Source organism: Ostrinia nubilalis, chromosome Z (assembly GCF_963855985.1).
Source record: "Ostrinia nubilalis chromosome Z, ilOstNubi1.1, whole genome shotgun sequence".
Taxonomy (NCBI): Eukaryota; Metazoa; Arthropoda; class Insecta; order Lepidoptera; family Crambidae; genus Ostrinia; species Ostrinia nubilalis.
In genome coordinates, this window is record NC_087119.1 from 25,813,301 (window position 1) to 25,836,321 (window position 23,021).

The 23,021-nt window shown below is 38.5% G+C and overlaps 1 protein-coding gene across 1 annotated transcript; it reads left to right on the forward strand.

The window, feature by feature from the left end:
- The first annotated feature begins 933 nt into the window (after positions 1 to 933).
- LOC135086460 (titin-like) lies at positions 934 to 16,780 on the forward strand. The gene is made up of 7 exons (XM_063981185.1): positions 934 to 1,096; positions 1,807 to 13,385; positions 13,455 to 13,855; positions 14,184 to 14,531; positions 14,828 to 15,388; positions 15,638 to 16,420; positions 16,755 to 16,780. The coding sequence occupies exons 2-7, from the start codon at positions 1,912 to 1,914 to the stop codon at positions 16,778 to 16,780; spliced, it is 13,593 nt and encodes a 4,530-aa protein (XP_063837255.1). The 5' UTR covers positions 934 to 1,096; positions 1,807 to 1,911.
- The last annotated feature ends 6,241 nt before the right edge of the window (positions 16,781 to 23,021 follow it).

The window sequence follows — 23,021 nt, forward strand, 5'->3', positions numbered from 1 at the left end:
TATCCTGTTGTAACTAAGCTTTAAGTTTACTAAGGTACCTGCATGCCAAAATTCAAGCGTCTAACTTAAGCGGTTTAGATTTTTCATACAAATGTTTTTTCCCGCTAACTCCCGTTCCCGTGGGAATTTTGCAATATCCTGTTGTAACTAAGCTTTAAGTTTACTGAGGTACCTAAATGCCAAATTTCAAGCGTCTAGCTTAAGCGGTTTAGATGTTTCATACAAAAGGATTTCCCCGCTGATTCCCGTTCCCGTGGGAATTCCTAAGTATCCTATAACCTGCCCAGGAGTATGAAGAATAATTGTACCAAGTTTCGTTAAAATCCGTCGAGTAGTTTTTGTTTCTATAAGGAACATACAGACAGACAGACAGACAGACAGACAGACAGACAGACAAAAATTTTACTGATTGCATTTTTGGCATCAGTATCGATCACTAATCACCCCCTGATAGTTATTTTGAAAATATATTTCATGTACAGAATTGACCTCTCTACAGATTTATTATAAGTATAGATGAGTTAAACGACTATTACTCTTAAACTAACTGATCTATCTTAACTGTTATAATTTTCCTGGAAAGTTCATAAAAAGCACTATTATTATGGTTTTTTTTCAGATTTTTCAAACCAACAGTTTAGTTTTTAGAGAGGGGGGGGGACGCCCTACTCGAACTTTGGCACTTTAAACTTTAATATTTTGCAAACGGATCCCTAAATCGAAAAATAGTCTTAAAAACCCGTTAGTGCCGATAGTTTCCAAGCAAACCCTCGGACGGATAGACAGACAGACATGACGAAACTATAAGGGTTCCTTGTCAGGACTACGGAACCCTAAAAATGTACTAAAATAATACTGGCCTAATATACTTATCAACGCCGTAAAGTTCTTTCAGAAATTCCCCTTCAAAATTAGACAAAAATCAAAATCGTCAATGACAATTGTAAGCAAAAATATTTACAAAAATATATTTTTAATAAATAAGTATACAATATTGTTTTGTAGAAACTATAAAAGACATAAACATCGGAAGAAATGTAAAAGGAGCGTTTTTCTTTATCCATGAAGGTGGTCGTTGATTACCTTTATTCAGCAGGTAAGAGGCTTAAACTTAGGTGGTATACTTTTGGTACTTTAGGTAGGTACCTACTGTAAAAACAGTGGCTCCGTCCGTGACTTCTTTTCCCAAATAACTTGGTTGCAGGTAAAGCTATAATAGTTTACAATATAATTATCAACGTACCAAAAGATTTACCTATATAAAATGATGTGTAGGGAAATTATAAAGAAAGTGAAACACTTTAAGTAGAAAACTGTTTAACTTGTAGCTATTACTTGTAGAAAAATATTTGATATTATTGGATAATTACTTAAATTGGTTAACAGCATTAAACACGAGTTAAATGGTTTGCGACATCAGTAGGAAAATGAAACGTTCTATTTTAATTTAGGATTGCCCCAAGTTACGGACTATAAAAACTTACGAATCGAAATAACTAAAAATATACGTTTTTTTATGCATAACAAGACAGTTATTTGACCACAATCGCACCTGATGTTAAGTGTGATGCAGTCTGGGATGGTACATTATCTGCCCTGTAAGTGCTTATTCACTCTCGCCTTGAAAAGACCCTTATTATAGTCTTCGTGAAAGACAGCAGCAGGCAGCGAATTCCAGTCCCTAGCTGTTCGCGTTATAAAAGAGTCATCGAAACCTCAGTTCGAGCTGGTGGAATGTAACGTACTAAGCAATAGTTTGCTAATTTATACAGAGATAATAATACATAATATGTTTTTCTTTTTCAGATTGCTGAATCTGACCACAATCAAAATAATTAAAACGTATACCTTAAAAAAATATGTAAATTGAATCAACTAAAATCAATGTAAAGTATTAGTAATAAAAACATTATGGCAGACGATAGCTGGGCTTGTAAATTCACCGAACGAAAATTTTGCTACATTAAAAATACTCGTAAGCGGAACAAAGAATACAGAAGCAAAGAGCTGAAAATATTGTACACAAATGAAAAGATGAAATTTCAACCACCAACCGATTATACTATTACTGAAGAAACAGCGTACAAAAACTATGAAGAGAGTCCTTGTAATGGTTGTGAAAACGTTTGTATATACGTTCACAATAAGAAAGTTAAACACAGGAGGCGAACTAAGTACAAAGTGTACAAATATTCTAAGGAACAATTATTGCTAAATCATGTTAGCTCTTCAAAGAAATCTAGAGATTATTATAATCGCTACAGTATGCCTGATCTAAAATACAGTTGCTCGGGTAAGCCTAAGTTCATTGTAAAGGGCTCCGATATAATTAGACAAAAGTCTTACAACCCTTTTAATACAAATTTCACAGTAAATATAGTGTCTGATTATAACGTACCAGAATGCTTAAAGACGTACAATAACCCCATGATGCAAGCACGGTGGAGGGTGTACAGATGCCAATTTGGTGCTAAAGAAGAAAGTTGTTGCTGTTCGTGTAATTCTGATGCCATGTTTGAAGTAATGAAAAGTCTTTATGACTGCTATAAGAAGAAGAACTGTGATAATTGTAACTGTATACTTTGCGGTCACATGCCAAGGGAAGAAAGACGGTTAGGTGAAATAAGAAAATCCGCCGCAGCTTTAGAAACGGCTAGCGTAAGGGAACGAAAGAAAGAAATAGCTAAAAGAACCAAAGAAGCAGTTGCCGCCATGGAAGGTAAATCACCAGCAGAAAAAGAGAAAATTCTTAAAGACCTAGCGATGTCCGGAGTACCTTTGCCGGAAGCAAAAACAGACTCCGAAAGAGCTCTAATGAAAAAAGTAAGAACCGAACTTGGTTTACCGCCTGAACCACAAACTGCAGCTGAAAAAGAAAAAATGAAAAAGGCAGAGGCTGCCGGAGCTTTAATTCCATTAGAAGGTAAAACTGCAGCAGAAAAAGAAAAAATATTGAAGAAACAAGCCGAACTTGGTATTCAACTTCCAGAAGGTAGGACGCCTTCTGAAAAAGCTTTGATTCAAAAAATCAAAACGGCAGTGGGTGTAGCACCATCTGAAAAACGAGTACCGTCAGAAAAACTGCGTAAAGCTAAGGCTGCTGGCCTGTTGACGCCATTAGATGGCAAGACTAAAGAGCAAAAAGAAAAAATACTCAAAGGTTTGGCAATGGCTGGTATACCTTTACCTGAAGGAAAAACTCCGTCAGAAAAGAAGTTGATAGATAAAGTCAGAACCGAAGTTGGTTTGCCACCACAACCTAAAACGGCAGCCGAAAAAGAAAAATATAAAAAAGCCACAGCGGCTGGTATAATCACGCCACTAGAAGGAAAATCTGCAGCGGAGAAAGAGAAAATATTAAAAGCCCAACATGATATGGGTTTACCATTACCTGAAGGAAGAACGGCTTCTGAGAAAGCTCTTATAGCCAAAATAAAATCAAGAAAACCATCTGTAGCTGTTGGAACACCATCAGAAAAATTGAAAAAAGCCAAAGCTGCAGGTTTAATTACTCCATTAGAAGGTAAAACTCCAGAGCAAAAAGAAAAAATAATTAGAGGCCTCGCCATGCAAGGTTTGCCTTTACCAGAAGGAAAGACGGCGTCAGAAAAGAAACTGATTGACAAAGTCAGAGCAGACCTTGGACTGCCTCCAGAGCCAAAAACTGCTGCAGAAAAAGACAAATATAATAAAGCACTAGCTGCCGGCGTGATAGAACCACTAGAAGGAAAAACACCAGCCCAGAAAGAGAAAATTCTAAAAGCTCAACACGACATGGGAATTCCTTTGCCAGAAGGAAGAACACCTTCAGAAAAGGCCCTGATTGCAAAAATAAAAGCAACACCCCCAGGAGCACCCGTGGGTATTCCGTCTGAAAAATTACGTAAAGCTAAAGCAGAAGGATTGATCACACCACTAACAGGAAAAACACCAGAACAAAAAGAAAAGATTATAAGAGGATTGGCTATGCAAGGTTTACCATTGCCAGAGGGAAAAACGGCATCTGAAAAGAAACTTATAGATAAAGTTAGAGCAGAACTAGGACTTCCGCCTGAACCAAAAACAGCAGCAGCAAGAGATAAGTACAACAAAGCTTTGGCGGCTGGCGTCATAGTTCCACTAGAAGGCAAATCTGGTCCGGAAAAAGAAAAAATATTAAAAGCACAACATGACATGGGCATACCCCTCCCTGAAGGCCGGACACCGTCTGAAAAAGCTTTAATAGCTAAAATTAAAGCAATGCCAAGGGCACCATCCGCCGCTCCAGTAGCGATCCCATCAGAAAAAATGAAAAAAGCAAAAGCAGCTGGATTGATTACCCCACTAGCTGGGAAGACACCTGAACAAAAGGAAAAGATTATAAGAGGATTAGCCATGCAAGGTATGCCATTACCAGAGGCAAAAACAGCATCCGAGAAAAAGCTTATCGATAAAGTCAGAGCTGATCTTGGTCTTCCACCAGAACCAAAGACTGCTGCAGAAAGAGACAAATATAATAAAGCATTAGCTGCCGGCGTGATAGAACCACTAGAAGGAAAAACACCAGCCCAGAAAGAGAAAATTCTAAAAGCTCAACACGACATGGGAATTTCTTTGCCAGAAGGAAGAACACCATCAGAAAAGGCCCTGATTGCAAAAATAAAAGCAACACCCCCAGGAGCACCCGTGGGTATTCCGTCTGAAAAATTACGAAAAGCTAAAGCAGAAGGATTATTAACTCCGCTAACGGGAAAAACCCCAGAGCAAAAAGAAAAGATTTTAAGAGGGTTGGCTATGCAAGGTTTACCACTCCCAGAAGGGAAAACCGCTTCTGAAAAGAAACTTATAGACAAGGTCAGAGCTGATCTAGGACTCCCACCCGAACCGAAAACAGCTGCAGCAAGAGATAAGTACAACAAAGCTTTGGCCGCTGGCGCCATAGTTCCACTAGAAGGCAAATCCGGTCCAGAAAAGGAAAAAATATTAAGAGCACAACACGACATGGGCATACCCCTCCCTGAAGGTCGTACACCATCTGAAAAAGCTTTAATAGCTAAAATTAAAGCAATGCCAAGGGCACCATCAGCGGCTCCAGTAGCGACCCCATCAGAAAAAATGAAAAAAGCAAAAGCAGCTGGATTGATTACCCCACTAGCTGGGAAGACACCTGAACAAAAGGAAAAGATTATAAGAGGATTAGCCATGCAAGGTATGCCATTACCAGAGGCAAAAACAGCATCCGAGAAAAAACTAATCGATAAAGTCAGAGCTGATCTTGGTCTTCCACCAGAACCAAAGACTGCCGCTGAAAAAGATAAATATAATAAAGCTTTAGCTGCAGGTGTTATAGAACCGCTAGAAGGGAAAACACCAGCCCAAAAAGAGAAGATTTTGAAAGCCCAACACGATATGGGAATACCTTTACCAGAAGGAAGGACTCCCTCGGAGAAGGCTTTGATAGCGAAAATTAGAGCAACACCTCCAGGAGCACCAGTAGGAATCCCTTCAGAAAAATTACGAAAGGCAAAAGCAGCAGGATTAATCACTCCGCTAACAGGAAAAACCCCAGAGCAAAAAGAAAAGATTATAAGAGGATTGGCTATGCAAGGCTTACCACTCCCGGAAGGAAAAACCGCATCTGAGAAGAAACTTATCGACAAGGTCAGAGCTGATCTAGGACTCCCACCCGAACCGAAAACAGCGGCAGCAAGAGATAAGTACAACAAAGCTTTGGCGGCTGGCGTCATAGTTCCACTAGAAGGCAAATCCGGTCCAGAAAAGGAAAAGATATTAAAAGCACAACACGACATGGGCATACCCCTGCCTGAAGGTCGTACTCCTTCTGAAAAAGCTTTAATAGCTAAAATTAAAGCGATGCCAAGGGCACCATCAGCTGCTCCTGTAGCAATTCCATCCGAAAAACTTAGAAAAGCAAAGGCAGCTGGATTGATTACTCCTTTAGAAGGAAAAACTCCAGAACAAAAAGAAAAAATACTACGTGGATTGGCCATGTCCGGTTTACCGCTCCCAGAAGGAAAGACAGCATCTGAGAGAAAATTAATTGATAAGGTCAGGGCTGACGTTGGTCTGCCTCCTGAACCAAAGACTGCCGCTGAAAGAGATAAATATAACAAAGCTTTAGCTGCAGGTGTTATAGAACCGCTAGAAGGGAAAACACCAGCCCAAAAAGAGAAAATTTTGAAAGCCCAACACGATATGGGAATACCTTTACCAGAAGGAAGGACCGCATCAGAGAAAGCATTAATAGCGAAAATCAAAGCAGCACCTCCAGGAGCACCAGTGGGGATCCCTTCAGAAAAATTACGGAAGGCAAAAGCAGCAGGATTAATCACTCCGCTAACGGGAAAGACCCCCGAGCAAAAAGAAAAAATTATAAGAGGATTGGCTATGCAAGGCTTACCACTCCCAGAAGGAAAAACCGCTTCTGAAAAGAAACTTATTGACAAGGTCAGAGCTGATCTAGGACTCCCACCCGAACCTAAAACAGCGGCAGCAAGAGATAAGTACAACAAAGCTTTGGCGGCTGGCGTCATAGTTCCACTAGAAGGCAAATCCGGTCCAGAAAAGGAAAAGATATTAAAAGCGCAGCACGACATGGGCATACCCCTCCCTGAAGGTCGTACACCGTCTGAAAAAGCTTTGATAGCTAAAATCAAAGCAATGCCAAGGGCACCATCAGCAGCTCCTGTTGCAATCCCATCCGAAAAACTTAGAAAAGCAAAAGCAGCCGGTCTGATTACTCCATTAACGGGAAAAACTCCAGAACAAAAAGAAAAAATACTACGTGGATTAGCCATGCAAGGTTTACCGTTACCAGAAGGGAAAACACCATCTGAGAGAAAATTGATCGACAAAGTTAGGGCCGACCTTGGCCTTCCCCCCGAGCCAAAAAGTGCCGCTGAAAAAGACAAATATAATAAAGCTTTAGCTGCAGGTGTTATAGAACCGCTAGAAGGGAAAACACCAGCCCAAAAAGAGAAGATTTTGAAAGCCCAACACGATATGGGAATACCTTTGCCAGAAGGAAGGACTCCCTCGGAGAAGGCTTTGATAGCGAAAATTAAAGCAACACCTCCAGGAGCACCAGTGGGAATCCCTTCAGAAAAATTACGAAAGGCAAAAGCAGCAGGATTAATCACTCCGCTAACAGGAAAAACCCCAGAGCAAAAGGAAAAGATTATAAGGGGATTAGCTATGCAAGGCTTACCACTCCCAGAAGGAAAAACCGCATCTGAGAAGAAACTTATTGACAAGGTCAGAGCTGATCTAGGACTCCCACCTGAACCGAAAACAGCGGCAGCAAGAGATAAGTACAACAAAGCTTTGGCGGCTGGCGTCATAGTTCCACTAGAAGGCAAATCCGGTCCAGAAAAGGAAAAGATATTAAAAGCACAACACGACATGGGCATACCCCTGCCTGAAGGTCGTACTCCTTCTGAAAAAGCTTTAATAGCTAAAATTAAAGCGATGCCAAGGGCACCATCAGCTGCTCCTGTAGCAATTCCATCCGAAAAACTTAGAAAAGCAAAGGCAGCTGGATTGATTACTCCCTTAGAAGGAAAAACTCCAGAACAAAAAGAAAAAATACTACGTGGATTAGCCATGTCTGGTTTGCCGCTCCCAGAAGGAAAGACAGCTTCTGAAAGGAAATTAATTGATAAAGTCCGAGCTGATCTTGGTCTTCCACCAGAACCAAAGACTGCCGCTGAAAAAGATAAATATAATAAAGCTTTAGCTGCAGGTGTTATAGAACCGCTAGAAGGGAAAACACCAGCCCAAAAAGAGAAAATTTTGAAAGCTCAACACGATATGGGAATACCTTTACCAGAAGGAAGGACTCCCTCGGAGAAGGCTTTGATAGCGAAAATTAAAGCAGCACCTCCAGGAGCACCAGTGGGAATCCCTTCAGAAAAATTACGGAAGGCAAAAGCAGCAGGATTAATCACTCCGCTAACGGGAAAGACCCCCGAGCAAAAAGAAAAAATTATAAGAGGATTGGCTATGCAAGGCTTACCACTCCCAGAAGGAAAAACCGCTTCTGAAAAGAAACTTATAGACAAGGTCAGAGCTGATCTAGGACTCCCACCCGAACCGAAAACAGCGGCAGCAAGAGATAAGTACAACAAAGCTTTGGCGGCTGGCGTCATAGTTCCACTAGAAGGCAAATCCGGTCCAGAAAAGGAAAAAATATTAAAAGCACAGCACGACATGGGCATACCCCTCCCTGAAGGTCGTACGCCATCTGAAAAAGCTTTGATAGCTAAAATCAAAGCAATGCCGAGGGCGCCATCAGCAGCTCCTGTTGCAATCCCATCCGAAAAACTTAGAAAAGCAAAAGCAGCCGGCCTGATTACTCCATTAACGGGAAAAACTCCAGAACAAAAAGAAAAAATACTACGTGGATTAGCCATGCAAGGTTTACCATTACCAGAAGGGAAAACACCATCTGAGAGAAAATTGATCGACAAAGTTAGGGCTGACCTTGGCCTTCCCCCCGAGCCGAAAAGCGCCGCTGAAAGAGACAAATATAACAAAGCTTTAGCTGCAGGTGTTATAGAACCGCTAGAAGGGAAAACACCAGCCCAAAAAGAGAAGATTTTGAAAGCCCAACACGATATGGGAATACCTTTACCAGAAGGAAGGACTCCATCGGAAAAAGCGTTAATAGCAAAAATTAAAGCAGCACCTCCAGGAGCACCAGTGGGGATCCCTTCAGAAAAATTACGAAAAGCAAAAGCAGCAGGTTTACTAACTCCGTTAACAGGAAAAACCCCAGAGCAAAAAGAAAAGATTTTAAGAGGATTGGCTATGCAAGGTTTACCGTTGCCAGAGGGAAAAACGGCATCTGAAAAGAAACTTATAGATAAAATTAGAGCAGATCTAGGACTTCCACCTGAACCAAAAACTGCAGCAGAAAAAGATAAGTATAACAAGGCTTTGGCAGCAGGAATAATAGAACCTTTAGAAGGAAAATCAGGACCAGAAAAAGAAAAAATTCTAAAAGCACAACACGACATGGGTATCCCATTACCTGAAGGTCGAACACCATCTGAAAAAGCTTTAATTGCTAAAATTAAAGCAATGCCCCGAGTGTCATCAGAAGCTGTGGGTGTTCCATCCGAAAAACTTAGGAAAGCTAAGGCAGCTGGTCTTATCACCCCATTAGCAGGAAAATCACCCGAACAAAAAGAAAAAATTATAAGAGGTTTAGCAATGCAAGGTTTGCCTCTTCCTGAGGCTAAGACACCATCCGAGAAAAAACTAATTGACAAAGTGCGAGCCGAACTTGGCTTGCCCCCAGAACCTAAAACAGCTGCTGAAAGACAAAAGTACAATAAAGCTTTGGCAGCTGGTATAATTGCACCGTTAGAAGGAAAATCCGGTCCAGAGAAAGAAAAAATGTTAAAAGCCCAACACGACATGGGCATCCCGCTACCTGAAGGGCGCACCCCGTCTGAAAAAGCACTTATAGCCAAAATCAAAGCTACGCCAAGAGCTCCGTCAGCGGTTGGAATACCATCAGAAAAGTTACGGAAAGCTAAAGCAGCGGGACTTATTACACCTTTAGAAGGCAAAACTCCCGAGCAAAAGGAGAAAATATTAAAAGGCCTTGCCATGCAAGGTTTGCCGCTTCCAGAAGGAAAGACACCCTCAGAAAAAAAATTAATAGACAAAGTTAGAGCTGACCTGGGTCTTCCACCCGAACCAAAAACAGCGGCAGCAAAGGATAAGTATAATAAAGCTTTAGCAGCCGGAATCATTGTACCATTAGAAGGTAAATCGGGTCCAGAAAAAGAAAAAATTCTAAAAGCGCAGCACGATATGGGTATTCCACTTCCAGAAGGTCGTACACCTTCTGAAAAAGCTTTAATAGCCAAAATTAAAGCAATGCCTAAAGCTCCCTCGGCTGTAGCAATACCCTCAGAAAAGTTAAGAAAAGCTAAAGCCGCGGGATTAATTACTCCACTAACAGGAAAAACGCCAGAACAAAAAGAAAAGATCTTAAGAGGATTGGCTATGCAAGGTTTACCATTGCCAGAGGGAAAAACGGCATCTGAAAAGAAACTTATAGACAAAGTTAGAGCAGATCTAGGACTTCCACCTGAACCAAAAACCGCAGCAGCAAGAGATAAATATAACAAAGCTTTAGCAGCAGGAATAATAGAACCATTAGAAGGAAAATCTGGACCCGAAAAAGAAAAGATCTTAAAGGCTCAGCATGACATGGGCATACCACTACCCGAAGGTCGAACTCCATCAGAAAAAGCTTTAATAGCAAAAATTAAAGCTACACCGAGGGCTCCCTCGGTAGCGCCAGCTGCAATACCATCAGAAAAAATGCGAAAAGCGAAAGCAGAAGGCTTGTTGACGCCGTTAGAAGGCAAAACTCCAGATCAAAAAGAAAAAATAATAAGAGGCCTAGCTATGAAAGGTTTGCCTCTACCCGAAGGCAAGACTGCATCTGAAAAAAAATTGATTGACAAAGTTAGAGCAGACCTCGGCCTTCCGCCGGAACCAAAGACAGCCGCTGAAAAAGACAAGTATAATAAAGCTTTAGCTGCAGGTATTATAGAACCACTAGAAGGGAAAACACCAGCCCAAAAAGAGAAAATTTTGAAAGCTCAACATGACATGGGTATTCCCTTGCCCGAAGGTCGAACACCATCCGAAAAAGCTCTTATAGCTAAAATCAAAGGTCGAGCGCCGTCAGAAGCGATGGCAATACCATCTGAAAAATTACGAAAAGCTAAAGCTGCTGGACTTATCACACCATTAACAGGAAAGACTCCAGAGCAAAAGGAAAAAATTATTCGGGGGCTAGCTATGCAAGGTTTGCCACTACCCGAGGCAAAAACAGCATCCGAAAGGAAATTAATTGACAAAGTTCGAGCAGACTTAGGATTACCTCCAGAACCTAAAACACCTTCAGAAAAACAGAAATATAATAAAGCACTGGCAGCGGGAATTATAGGCCCATTAGAAGGAAAATCAGGACCAGAGAAAGAAAAAATGTTAAAAGCACAACACGACATGGGCATCCCATTGCCAGAGGGTAGAACTCCCTCTGAGAAAGCTTTGATAGCCAAAATAAAAGCCACGCCAAGAGCTCCATCTGCTGCAGGTGTCCCATCTGAAAAACTAAGAAAAGCAAAAGCAGAAGGGTTGTTAACTCCATTAGAAGGAAAAACTCCGGAACAAAAAGAAAAAATATTACGAGGTTTGGCTAAATCAGGCCTGCCTTTACCAGAAGGCAAAACACCATCAGAAAAAGAGTTGATAAAAAAAGTCAGAACAGAATTAGGATTACCACCAGAACCCAAAACGCCATCTATAAAAGAAAGAATGCGGAAAGCTCAAGCAGCTGGAATAATTACCCCTCTTGAAGGTAAGACCCCTTCACAAAAAGAAAAAATTTTAAGAGGCATGGCAGAAGCGGGAATTCCTCTGCCTGAAGGAAGGACTGCTTCGGAAAAAGCCGTAATTGCTCAAATTGAAGCTGAAAAAGGAAAACCTAAAAAGCCAGCATATGTCGGGCCACCAGCATTACCTCCTGATCAGGCCAGGGAGTTGGACCAAAAAACTGCAAAAGTAATGAAAGAAGGCAAGGGGCCTAGCGACGAATGTATATGTCCTTTGTTGACCCCAGAGGCAGAAAGAGAGCCGTCTGCCAAAGCAGCTCGACCATCTGCAAAACCTATTCCATCAGAAAAATTAAAAAAGGCAAAAGCTGCAGGTTTATTGACGCCATTAGAAGGCAAGACGCCGGCAGAAAAAGAGAAAATCATTCGAGGACTAGCACAAGCAGGCTTGCCACTTCCAGAAGGAAAGACAGCATCTGAAAAATCAATGATTCGAAAAATTCGGGGAGAAATGGGAATACCTCCTGAAGCAAAAACTCCATCCGAAAGAGAAGTTATAAAAAAAGCTAAAGCAGAAGGTTTGTTAACGCCACTCAAGGGAAAGACTCCAGAACAAAAAGAGAAAATAATAAGGGGTTTAGCAGAAGCTGGGCTACCAATACCCGAAGGGACAACCCCATCCGAAAAAGAATTAATAAAGAAAATAAGAACTGAAGTAGGTCTTCCGCCTGAAGCAACTCCTTCGGAAAAAAGAAGAGGCATTAAAACTAAAGCAAAAAAACCACCAGAATTTGGGGTAGCTCCTGAGGCTGTTACCCCTTCAGAAAAAGCAATAGTTAAAAAAGCAAAAGCTGATGGTTTAATAACACCATTAACAGGAAAGACTCCAGCTCAAAAAGAAAAAATAATAAGAGGTTTAGTTCAGGCTGGATTACCAATTCCTGAAGGCAAAACTGCATCCGAAAAGGAGTTAATAAAGAAAATACGTACTGAAGCTGGTCTTCCGCCTGAACCTACACCATCTGAAAAAAAGGGTAAAATCAGAACTAAATCAAAAAAGGTGGGAGTAGCTGGAGCTAGGAAAAGTGTTAAAGGTGTTGCTGCTGTAAAATCAAAAGTAGCAGGCATATCGGAAGAATTCCAAGATATAATAAAAACTACAACATGTGATCGAGGCTGTGGGTGTGATAAAAAGAAAATAAGATTCAAACACAGTTACGTCAAAATAAGAGTTACATCCCCAGATATATCTTCTCTTTGCCCATGCCCTGAAGAATGCGTGCCAGGAGTTAAAGGCGGGGTGTTTGTAGATAATGAAGGAATCAAGGTGACTGTTGGAAGAGCTGTAGGTGTTCCATCTTTTTCAATGGAACAATCACGAAAGAAAAGATACGAGACAGCGCAATATTATGGAAACGAAGAAAACTTAGGGTCTATTAATTTATCCCATAAGTCTATTAATAAGAGGAAGGGTATTTACTCACAACCTAAAATAAAAACACATCGCATTAGTCGGAAAAAAGATGACATAGAATATTTATTAAAGTATAATGTTAATTTTACAACTACATCAGAAGAAGATCTTTCCGAAACTTCTGAATATGTTTTTGAAGACACCTCTTTCGATGATATTTATGACTCTTACATAGATTTGCACAGACTTGAAACTGATAATACTTACATCACAGAGTCGTATGACCACTCTTACTGCTTATTTTCTGAAGGTCAAACAACACCACCCATCTTCCAAAGCCAATCGCAAACTACGATTGCTACATCTATCAGATCATCGAGCTACGAATCTATATTCATAGTAAAGACCGATTCTTCAGTGAGTTTATCTACAGGTTCTTATATCGCAGAAGAAGACACCATAAGTGTGGTTTCATTTGTCGATAGTGAATTTTCTTCAGACGCAAGTCATTATTTAATATCTGCACGTGATACGTACAGCGTGCTCACAATGGATGAATCTGGTATAATAACAGACACGCTTGACTACGACACATCGGAAACACTGAAAAGGTACTTTTTAGACAATTTTAATGACATGTTACTTATTTGATGATTTTCTAATTTGTGCTAAATTTTCAGCCACAGTTACATTCGCGATATTCTGATTATTTCCTCTGACGAGTACAATAACCAGCATTGTGAAAAACGCAAGAAAAATAATAAAGATAAAAACGACGTATTAATATTCAGATTGTCTCAAACTGATGCGCCTAAAGATGGAGCAGAAGGAAGTGAAAGCTATAATAGAAAAGACTCTGTCATGGTTATTCATGACTTCAATAGTGATCACAGCATGTTAGATGTCGTGAATGAATTGTTGTTACGAAAGAAATTGCCAGAAGATTCGTCTGTTTATTTGGTAGTGCCAACATCCGACGAATATGATACCGATAGTTCTGTTGATGGAGCAGATTCTACTATTTGCATACAAATATCCGAAAACATATCTAAATGGGACCGGAAAATGAGTCGTTATGACGGTAAGTTACATTGATACAAATAACTCGTGTTACACATAGTAGGTCATAAAATTAAAAGTATGTAGAGAGTACCTACTTTGAAATCAAAACAACATTATTGATGCTTTTACCAATAATATAATAATTCTACTAAATACCTACATAAAAATCATATTACTTGGTTTTTTTTTTCAATGGACATTATGATCAATAGTTTGCAATCGGTATACGAGATAAAGGCAGAATAACAATAAGTACTACGTAATAAAGGTTAGGTATCGATACAAAAGTTAGGTTCTACTACAAAACTTACTTTTGTATCAAAACCCAAATTTTTCCATATTTCTAGCTCCCGGAGGAATAAAACTCAGATCGAAAGGTAAAAGACCACACATTTACGGAGATATATCGAAGTTGGTTGATGAAGAAGCTTTACAGCAATGTATGGAGAAACAAATAAAAAACGATGAAATAACTAGTCACTACGCTAGCGCTACTAAAGAAACTATTACATTGAAGCCAGTAAAACAACTAAGAGCTGTAAGCGTCGATACGATCCGAGACAGACCGTGCTGTTGCACACCGAAAGAACAGAGCACAGAAATTATACCGATAATCGAAGAATGCGTTCCAAGTATTCCAACGATTGCTTCAGAATTAATTACCCCCATAATAGCAAAACAAGGAGCCGCTCAAGGTTATTACTCGGAACTTACAAACATGTCATAAGTTTCAAACACACCAACGCGTGCAAATCGCCATCACCGGTGCGATCAAAGGCCAATGGCAGGTCTTGCGACCTATGACAGTTCACACGACCTGTCATTGGCCTTAGATTTAGATCGCGCCGAAATCGCACCATGCAGCGATCTGCACGCTTTTGTGTAAATTTTTTGGTACCAAATAAATGTTTTTTCTTTCTTTCTTTCTTTCTTTCTAAAGCATTATAAAATATCAGCTTTCAATGTTATAGCATAATAATTTTTGTTTTAGGTTTACATCGTGAAGTGTACGTCAAGTGTCCTCGTAAAAGCTCAAAATCTCTGACATCATCACAGCATAGGAAATTCACCGCCCAGAAAACTCCTATAAGAGTGTGTCGTGTACCGCATAACGCAGCAACCCCTTCTCAATCACGTATGGAAAAAGCGTCACCGCACCCACCACCTCACAAGCCAACAACCTTGCATGTTAACCACCCACCAAAACAATCAGTCAGGATTGAGACATCCATGCATGACAACGGCTGCCCTGCGAGAAGCAAGGCTTGCCCCCCCAGGCTTCCTAAACCAGCACTAAAGCAACCATCAGGTGGACCCGCGTCTTGTCGTATTGCACCGTGCGCTGGGCAAGAAGTATGTCACCAGCCGATGGGCACTCAAGTATCGATCGTCCCTCGAGAGCAAGGCCGATCCGATAACTGTAAATGCGATCCAGACAAATTAAGAGAACTATTCGAAAAAGCTGCAAAGCAAATGGCGTCAATTAGTTGCGGCGACTCAAATCCGAACGCCGCTATACGCAAGCGCAAAGCAACGTTACCTTGTTCTAAAGGTAATTTTTATTATTATTTCTACCATCTAATAAAACAAATCACTCAAGAAATCTTTTGATTAATGAGTAATGATTATGACCAATATCTGATTCCTTCAGTAGGTAATTATTGGTTATACGAGGCGTATCTGTATCAAGTTAGATTGTTTAGATAGACTGATCTAAAATTTTCAATTAGTATTCAGCAGGATCTTATTATTTAATGGAGTAAATAAAATTAAAACATAGTTTTCTTCCTATTTGTTTCAGATGGTGCCAAAGAAGGAAGTAAAGCTTCCACTTGCCTTACAGCACCCAAGAGAGGTGCCTGCCTATGTGATGAGAATGATGAAAAGAAAAAGAAAAAGAAGAGGAAAAAGCAATGCCCATGTCAGCGATTCATCACAGAGTCTAAAGGCTGCCAATGCTGCATTTGCAAAGGAAAAAGTAAAGAAAAATGTGACTGTAACAAAGGAAAGAAAAATGTCTGCGAATGTCCTCCAGCCCCTGCAGATCAAGAAATACTCGACATTTCGAGTTCACCAAAAGAGTTGAAAATCGATTACGAACGACTAAAATATTTGAAAGAAGAATTTGATCAAATCGACAAGCGGGAAATGATGGAGGAACTTAAAATGAAGTCTAATATGACTCAGACCACATCAGGTTTCAGATTCAAGTTCAAGAAGAGGCCTTTACATAGAAAACTGTCATATATGGATTCTGAAGAAATGAGTTTTGAAGATGCGTTGCAGTACTTTGAGGAGCATCCGGAAGACATTCCAACTCCTGAAGAAAGCGATGCGATTCCTATTGAGGATGCTTGTAAGTGTAATGGTCCGCTGCCTCCACTCCCTCCTCCATCGAAGACTGATCCTGATTGCGTCTGCCCGCCCGACGAAACAGCAGGCGGCGCTGGTGGCGCGGGTGGCGCTGGTGGCGCCGCTGGCAAGGCAGGCACCGGAGCGGGAGAAAACACCGAAGGAGCCGGCGGCGCTGCTGCAGGTTCAGAAGCTGAAGAAGCTCTCAAAGGCTTCAAGATAGTCATTGGAGGTAAAGGATCCGGATCTAAAGGACTTACTGGAATTTGCTGTTTTGATCTCGTAGAGATACAAAATATTTCACGTACCTCGTTTAAATAAACCAATCGCCAACATAGTACCATGCCTCACAACAACAAAGCAAGTGTTCCCGACTATCGTCTGTCCATAATGTCCATGTTTGTACAAAAATAATGTTTGGTAAATATATTTTTATATCAAAGACCAACTTTTGTGATTTTCTTTAATCCAATTCTACCACCATTATCTTAGAAAATGTTAGTTTTCAAAAGATACAAGCTACGTGCACACTGTAAGTACCTACTTATATGGTCTGCTTCCATCAGGATATAGCGATGGCTCCTACGTATAAGGGCGAAACTGCCGCTTACGCCTTTTTCCAATTATTTAAGCAATGATTTCACTTTGCTCTAATCTATAACATCAGTAAGAAAAAAAAATTTTTTTTCCATTAGATACAAAATAAAACTTTAGGCAAATAGGCGGATGTGCAAAACTACGCCACGTATAAAGCCCAATCATACGATTCGTCAATCTATACGAGTAGTTGCTTACATAAACATATATTTTTTATAATCCAAATCTTAAATAAAGCCATGAAAATATTTAGCAAATTGTTTTATTTATAAATTATGACACATTATATAGTTATTTAATTTTTAGCGTTAAGAGTCGCATCTCAAACTAATTTGAAAATTATAAATAACTTGAAAAAATCGAACTGCCTAAGGCATCGTGGGTTCAATTCCCGCCTTAGGCAATTCGATTTTTTCAAGTTATTTATATTTTTTTAAAATATGACACATTATGTTAAAAGACCTAACTAAATCTCGAGCACAGTATATGGGCGTATTTGCGTTAAAACGTAAAACGGTACATTAAACGACTTTTTCTAACTGATTTATTATTGATATAGCACATGATAACAATTAAAATAATTACATGCATAAATAAAGAGAGTAATCGCTTAAAATATTATATTTACGTTGTCATTTAAGTCTCTTTACGTTGAACAATATACATGAAATTATAGAAATATGCCGACGTAAAAGGGCAATGCGTAAAATCTCAAAATATATAAGAAAAATATAAAAATTGATAACAGCAGTAGCAAAAGCATTACATGTTAAGGCTAAATGTGAAATTTCATTAAATTCGTTTTAGTAGGTCAGAAGATATGACCCAAAAATATGGTTCTGGCCACTAAAATGGCTCTCCTGTAAAATTTACTTTTTTCACTTACGCCAGTATACGTAGGAGCCATCGATTAGGGACCTTCTTGCTTACGAGTAAATATTATTTGCTTACGAGTATAAAGCTAAGCGTCCACTTGTCGGTATCGTACGCATCGGACGTATCGCACGCAACGGATCGTAGTATTATTTATATTGAAAAAAAGAAAGAAAGAAAGATACATTTATTACAATGGACATCACACAAATACAGGCAATTACATAGACATGACAGTGACACATAATAATGGAAGAAGAAAAAATAAAAACAAGAGTAAACTGAGACTGAGCAGTGCCACCCATTCACCAACAAGATGCCCACTCCAACGGGACCCCACTCTGCAATTATTATGCATATCCGTTTTGTACGATGCGTTCGTTGCGTACGATACCGACAAGTGGACGCTTAGCTTAATAGTAATAATAGGAATATAAGCAACCGGATGCAGCGGGTTTCAAATTTCCGAGATAGGCATTTAAACAAAATAGTCCTTGTTTTCAACATTTCATAATCATTCATTTGAATTAGCTTTATTAATTCGCGGCTTCGCTCGCGTGGCGTCTTTCCGTTCTATACATGGCCAGAACGCACCCATAGGAAACTGCTCGTGTATATTTCGGAGTGCCTGTTTGTAAATCTGTGACTCCAAACTATACACGAATTTTGCGTACTGATCGTGTATAGTTTGGAGGAGCTTAGTAAAAAAAGTCATCTCCAAACTATACTCGATTAGTTTCTACTACACCACTTACACTTGACTAGAGTGTGTTTAGTTGATATTGATTTAGTAAAATTCAGTAAAATATGGAACTATATTTAAAATTACATTTATTTGATATTATTACATAAAATATTATTATTTTACTGAATCTATAATAAATCTAGATTTTTAAAACTATTGTTAGTGGTTTTTGAAATTAAATTGATTAGGTAGATTTCAAATTAAATAACAATTTAATTGATATGAGAGAGAGTGAGAGAAGAAAGTTCAACGCGCATTAAATACAATATTATGCGAGACTTTAAATGCTAGGTTTGTATTGTCGGCCGTTTGGTGTAGTGGTTCGAAGTGGTAGCGGGTTCGATTCCCGCACAGTACAAACATTTGTGTGCATGAACATATTTGTTTGTATTGGACTGGGTGTTTTCTATGTATGATAAGTATGTATTTACAAAAAAAAGTATTTAATTATGTTTATATCCGTTGTCTAGTACCCATAGTACAAGCTTTGCTTAGTTTGGGACTAGAAGCGCAGTGTAAAATGTCTAAGGATATTTATTTATTATTTATTTTATTTATTAACTTTTATCTCAAGAACAAAATCATTTTGACATATTTCCATACCTACAATTGGTGAAATATCAGCCCCAAAATAAATATCTTTTCTATGGCAGAATAAGAAACACAAAAAAATCCTTTATCAAAACAATGACACGTGTCGTAAGATGATTCAATGTTTAAAGTAGACACGCAGATATGAAATAATCTATCTATATAAATAAAAATGAATTGATGTTCGTTAGTCTGATTAAAACTCGAGAACGGCTGGGCCGATTGAGCTGATTTTGGTTTTAAAATGTTTGTCGTAGTCCAGGGTAGGTCTAAACGGTGAGCAAATACGCGCGCGATATTGTTTTTCTGTAACAGACAAAATTCCACGCGAGCGAAGCCGCGGGCGAAAAGCTAGTATGTAATAGAAAGAGAGGTCAATAAGTCAAAATGACTAGCATGCAACTACTCGCGTATAAATTGTAATCACGCACTTATTACAATACATACATGATTAGTCCGTATGCGTACTGGCGATGTATATTTTGGAGGAAGATAATTGACCTAAGTCACTACAAAGTATACGCGAGCAGTACGCAGCGTATGCGTACTGGTCGTGTATAGTTTGGAGGAGCTTAGTAAAAAAAGTCATATCCAAACTATACTCGATTAGTTTCACACCCTTGCGTTCTGGCTATGTATAGAATGGAAAGACGCGCTCGCGTGTAATTCGGTTTTTCGCATACCTAGTTATAAGTTGAAGGATGTAAAATAAGTACCTACACTGTAGTTTCATCAAAATCCGTTCAGTAGTTTCTTTTTTTCGTGAAAGAGTAACAAACATTCATATATAAATCCTCACCAACTTGGGCATTTTTAATTATAAGTAGGATTATTTTTCGAAAAAATCCTTTTAGTTTTTTCTACTTTATTTACTTTAGCATACGCATCCTATTTCGTCATTTCGTCAGTGAAGTTATATTACAAGTTACAACAGTGCGTAGTTAAGTCATTTTGTTTTACAATTTTAAATTTTGATGCCATTATTGGATGAAAAAAAGTCCGCGTGCTTTTTTCCCCGACCAATCTCCTGTAAAATGCACATTTTTTACTTACGCACTGATATTACCTTGGAGAACTTTCTGAGAGGGGGGTTCATGGAACTCATGTCACGACGGAACTAAAAGTCATGGACTATGGACCAAAAATTTAAACTAAATAAGTCTAGGTTAGCGCCACCTACCCACGAGCAAATAAACTAGAACAACAAGTGTTACATGAAAAAACCAGCGCATGAAATGTAACTTAGTACTTTCAATCGCAACCAGATGGCTCTGTTCGATTTTTCGTTTATTATCATTGTTCTATGTCGTTCCAGTGAAACTGTATTTTTTTTTGTTCAAAGAAGAATAAATAAATAAATAATAAATAAATCTTTGGACAATTTCACACAGCGCCAGCTAGCCCCAAAGTAAGCAACTTAATGCTTGTGTTATGGGTGCTAGCTTAACGGATATACACTACTTATATACTTTTTTTTTTTTAAATACATAAATATTATACATAGTATAACAAGGTAACTTGTAATTAATTAGTAAACACCCTTTTAAAAGATTTTAAGGTCATTTCCAATAAAAATTATATTATAACTCAATGTGTAGGATGCCTATTAGAATGTACTTATAACTCGAGAATGGCTGGACCGATTATAATTATTATTATCTCTGGTAAGTTGGTTCTATGAAAAAAGGTTCGGACTTTCGAAAAATAACGGATCCGCAGTATTTAAAAATACTTATAAAAAATATTTCCAATGGTTTTTGTTTTTGGTACATTAAAACATACAGTTATTATAGTGTGGGCACGAGCATACACTTATTGAGATCGATAGGCTGATGATTTCTGTTCCATGCCTCAAATAATTTTGTAAGAACTTAAAAAGACTACTACCTACTATTTTAATTTTATTAAATTTAAGCTATTATATTCCACTTGAATTACATTACATCGAAAATTCAGTTACATTTATTTTTATTTGTTAATAAATTTAGCGTATTTCGATAAAAATAAGAATACCTTGAACTACCGATATCGTATAATAGTCCACGCGCGGGCGTCAAAAACTAGTCATAATTCATCATTTTAATTTTATCCATAGTCCAGCATTTTCCCGCGGCTTCACCCGCGTGTAATTTTGTCACATTATAATCTTAAATTAAAGCCTATATGTTATTCCGGGTTATAAACATTAATACTGTAAGCCTAGGTTTCATCAAAATCCGTTCAGTAGTTTATATTAGTAGGAAGTAGGATTGTTTCCGCTTCTACAACCGATGTGAAAAATGCATAACGCCTCATCGTGACCAAGACCGCTCTGCCAAGTAAGAGCGAAACAAAGTAGGTTAATATAAATAACTATGGTATAATTAATAAATAATTAATTATATATTAATGTATAACGTAACCATGACTGTTATCATTTAAATTTACCTTATCTTAATAATTACTATGGTGACGACAAATACGGTATTTTTATGCACTATCGCATCGAGGTGTTCGAATGCGGGAAGTGCTTCAAAAATTCCTTAGCCTTTTTAGGCTTAGGGAGGCCTATGTCCAGCGGACTGAAACGATGACTTGTGAAAACCGCCCCGGCATACTTATAATCCGGAAAAAATCAAAAAGAATCGCGAGTCAAGTTACAACCACCGCCATCTATGGTTAAAGTTTGACATTACATGATACGATATAACGACACAAAAGTAGGTTCGAGATATAAGAAGTGACAATTCGGCGCTTAAAAAAATGAATATGAATGATTCTGCTGAACTTACGGCCCATCTCGGCTGAACCATTTAAGAACCTAGTAAGTGCAGCGGAGCAAATTTTACAGGAGAGCGAAAAAACGCATTTTCATTTGCCCTGCTAAGATGCTTAAAGATTTGGATAACTTCCGATGTTTATATTAAAGATTAGTTACTAAAGTATACTTTATGGAATAAAAGAATATATTTAGTTAAAAATTGCAAGTTTTATGCTCTTTACTAACACTAAAAATTATTTTTGTGACAAAAGTGCCTCGTAAAAATCAAAATCAAAATCGAATATGAATCAGTACTCATGTAGTCCCCAGATTTTGATATGGTTATCGAGTGTCAGCCAACAGAACTCGAAATAATATTTAAATTACAGTAGCATTTTACCTCTAGTAAGTCACATTGACCATTTTGAAACCTAGTAAGTCCATGCACTTACTAGGTTTTAAATGGTCATTGTAACTTGCTAGGTTTTGATAATGGTTTTTGCAGATTTGAATTGGACTTACTAGGTTTTTGGCAACGCGTTTCTCCGGTGTTAAGTGTAATAGAGCGATTTCTGTCTTCACATCCTGTGGAGACCTTAATTCTAAGGTGATTTATGACAAAAAACGAAAATCTGAAAAAGTGTCCCTTACTAGGTTCTTAAATGGTTCAGCCGATCTGTATCCTTCCCCACATTGCGCAACCTTACAAAATGATACATTCAACATATTTTACTAATTAAACAAATAAAATAAAGTAGTGTGTCATTGGCAAAAATACTAGGCACAAAATCCATAATCGACTGCATAATTTATTTTTTTAATTATTCGACCAATGGCTAGCAGCAGCTAACGGCAGTAACCTAGTCATCCATTGGTTGTTAGATATTACTTGAAAGGCGTTTCCAAGCGTTCATGTGTATTATATTGTCTGTGCTCAGTGGCTGATTTTGCAAATGGTAACATTTTATAGGCAGAGGGCTAGCCTATTAAATCTCATCACCTGCACAAGAAAAAACAGGTAAGTATTTTATAGCAATAAAAAATTTGAATCACTCTGACTGAAATACGACAAAATACATAAATGAACTTATGTGATTTGACTTATTAAGTAATTTAATAAATAAGTAGGTAATGAATTAGATAAACTTAATAAAACTATTATTTTTATACTTAAACGACAACAGTCTGGACAATAAAATTTCAATGATAAAAATTACAATTTATGGTACCTACATATTATTATTATTTTTAGTTAGGCTGTTAGGCCTGGCCTGTATAATAAAATAA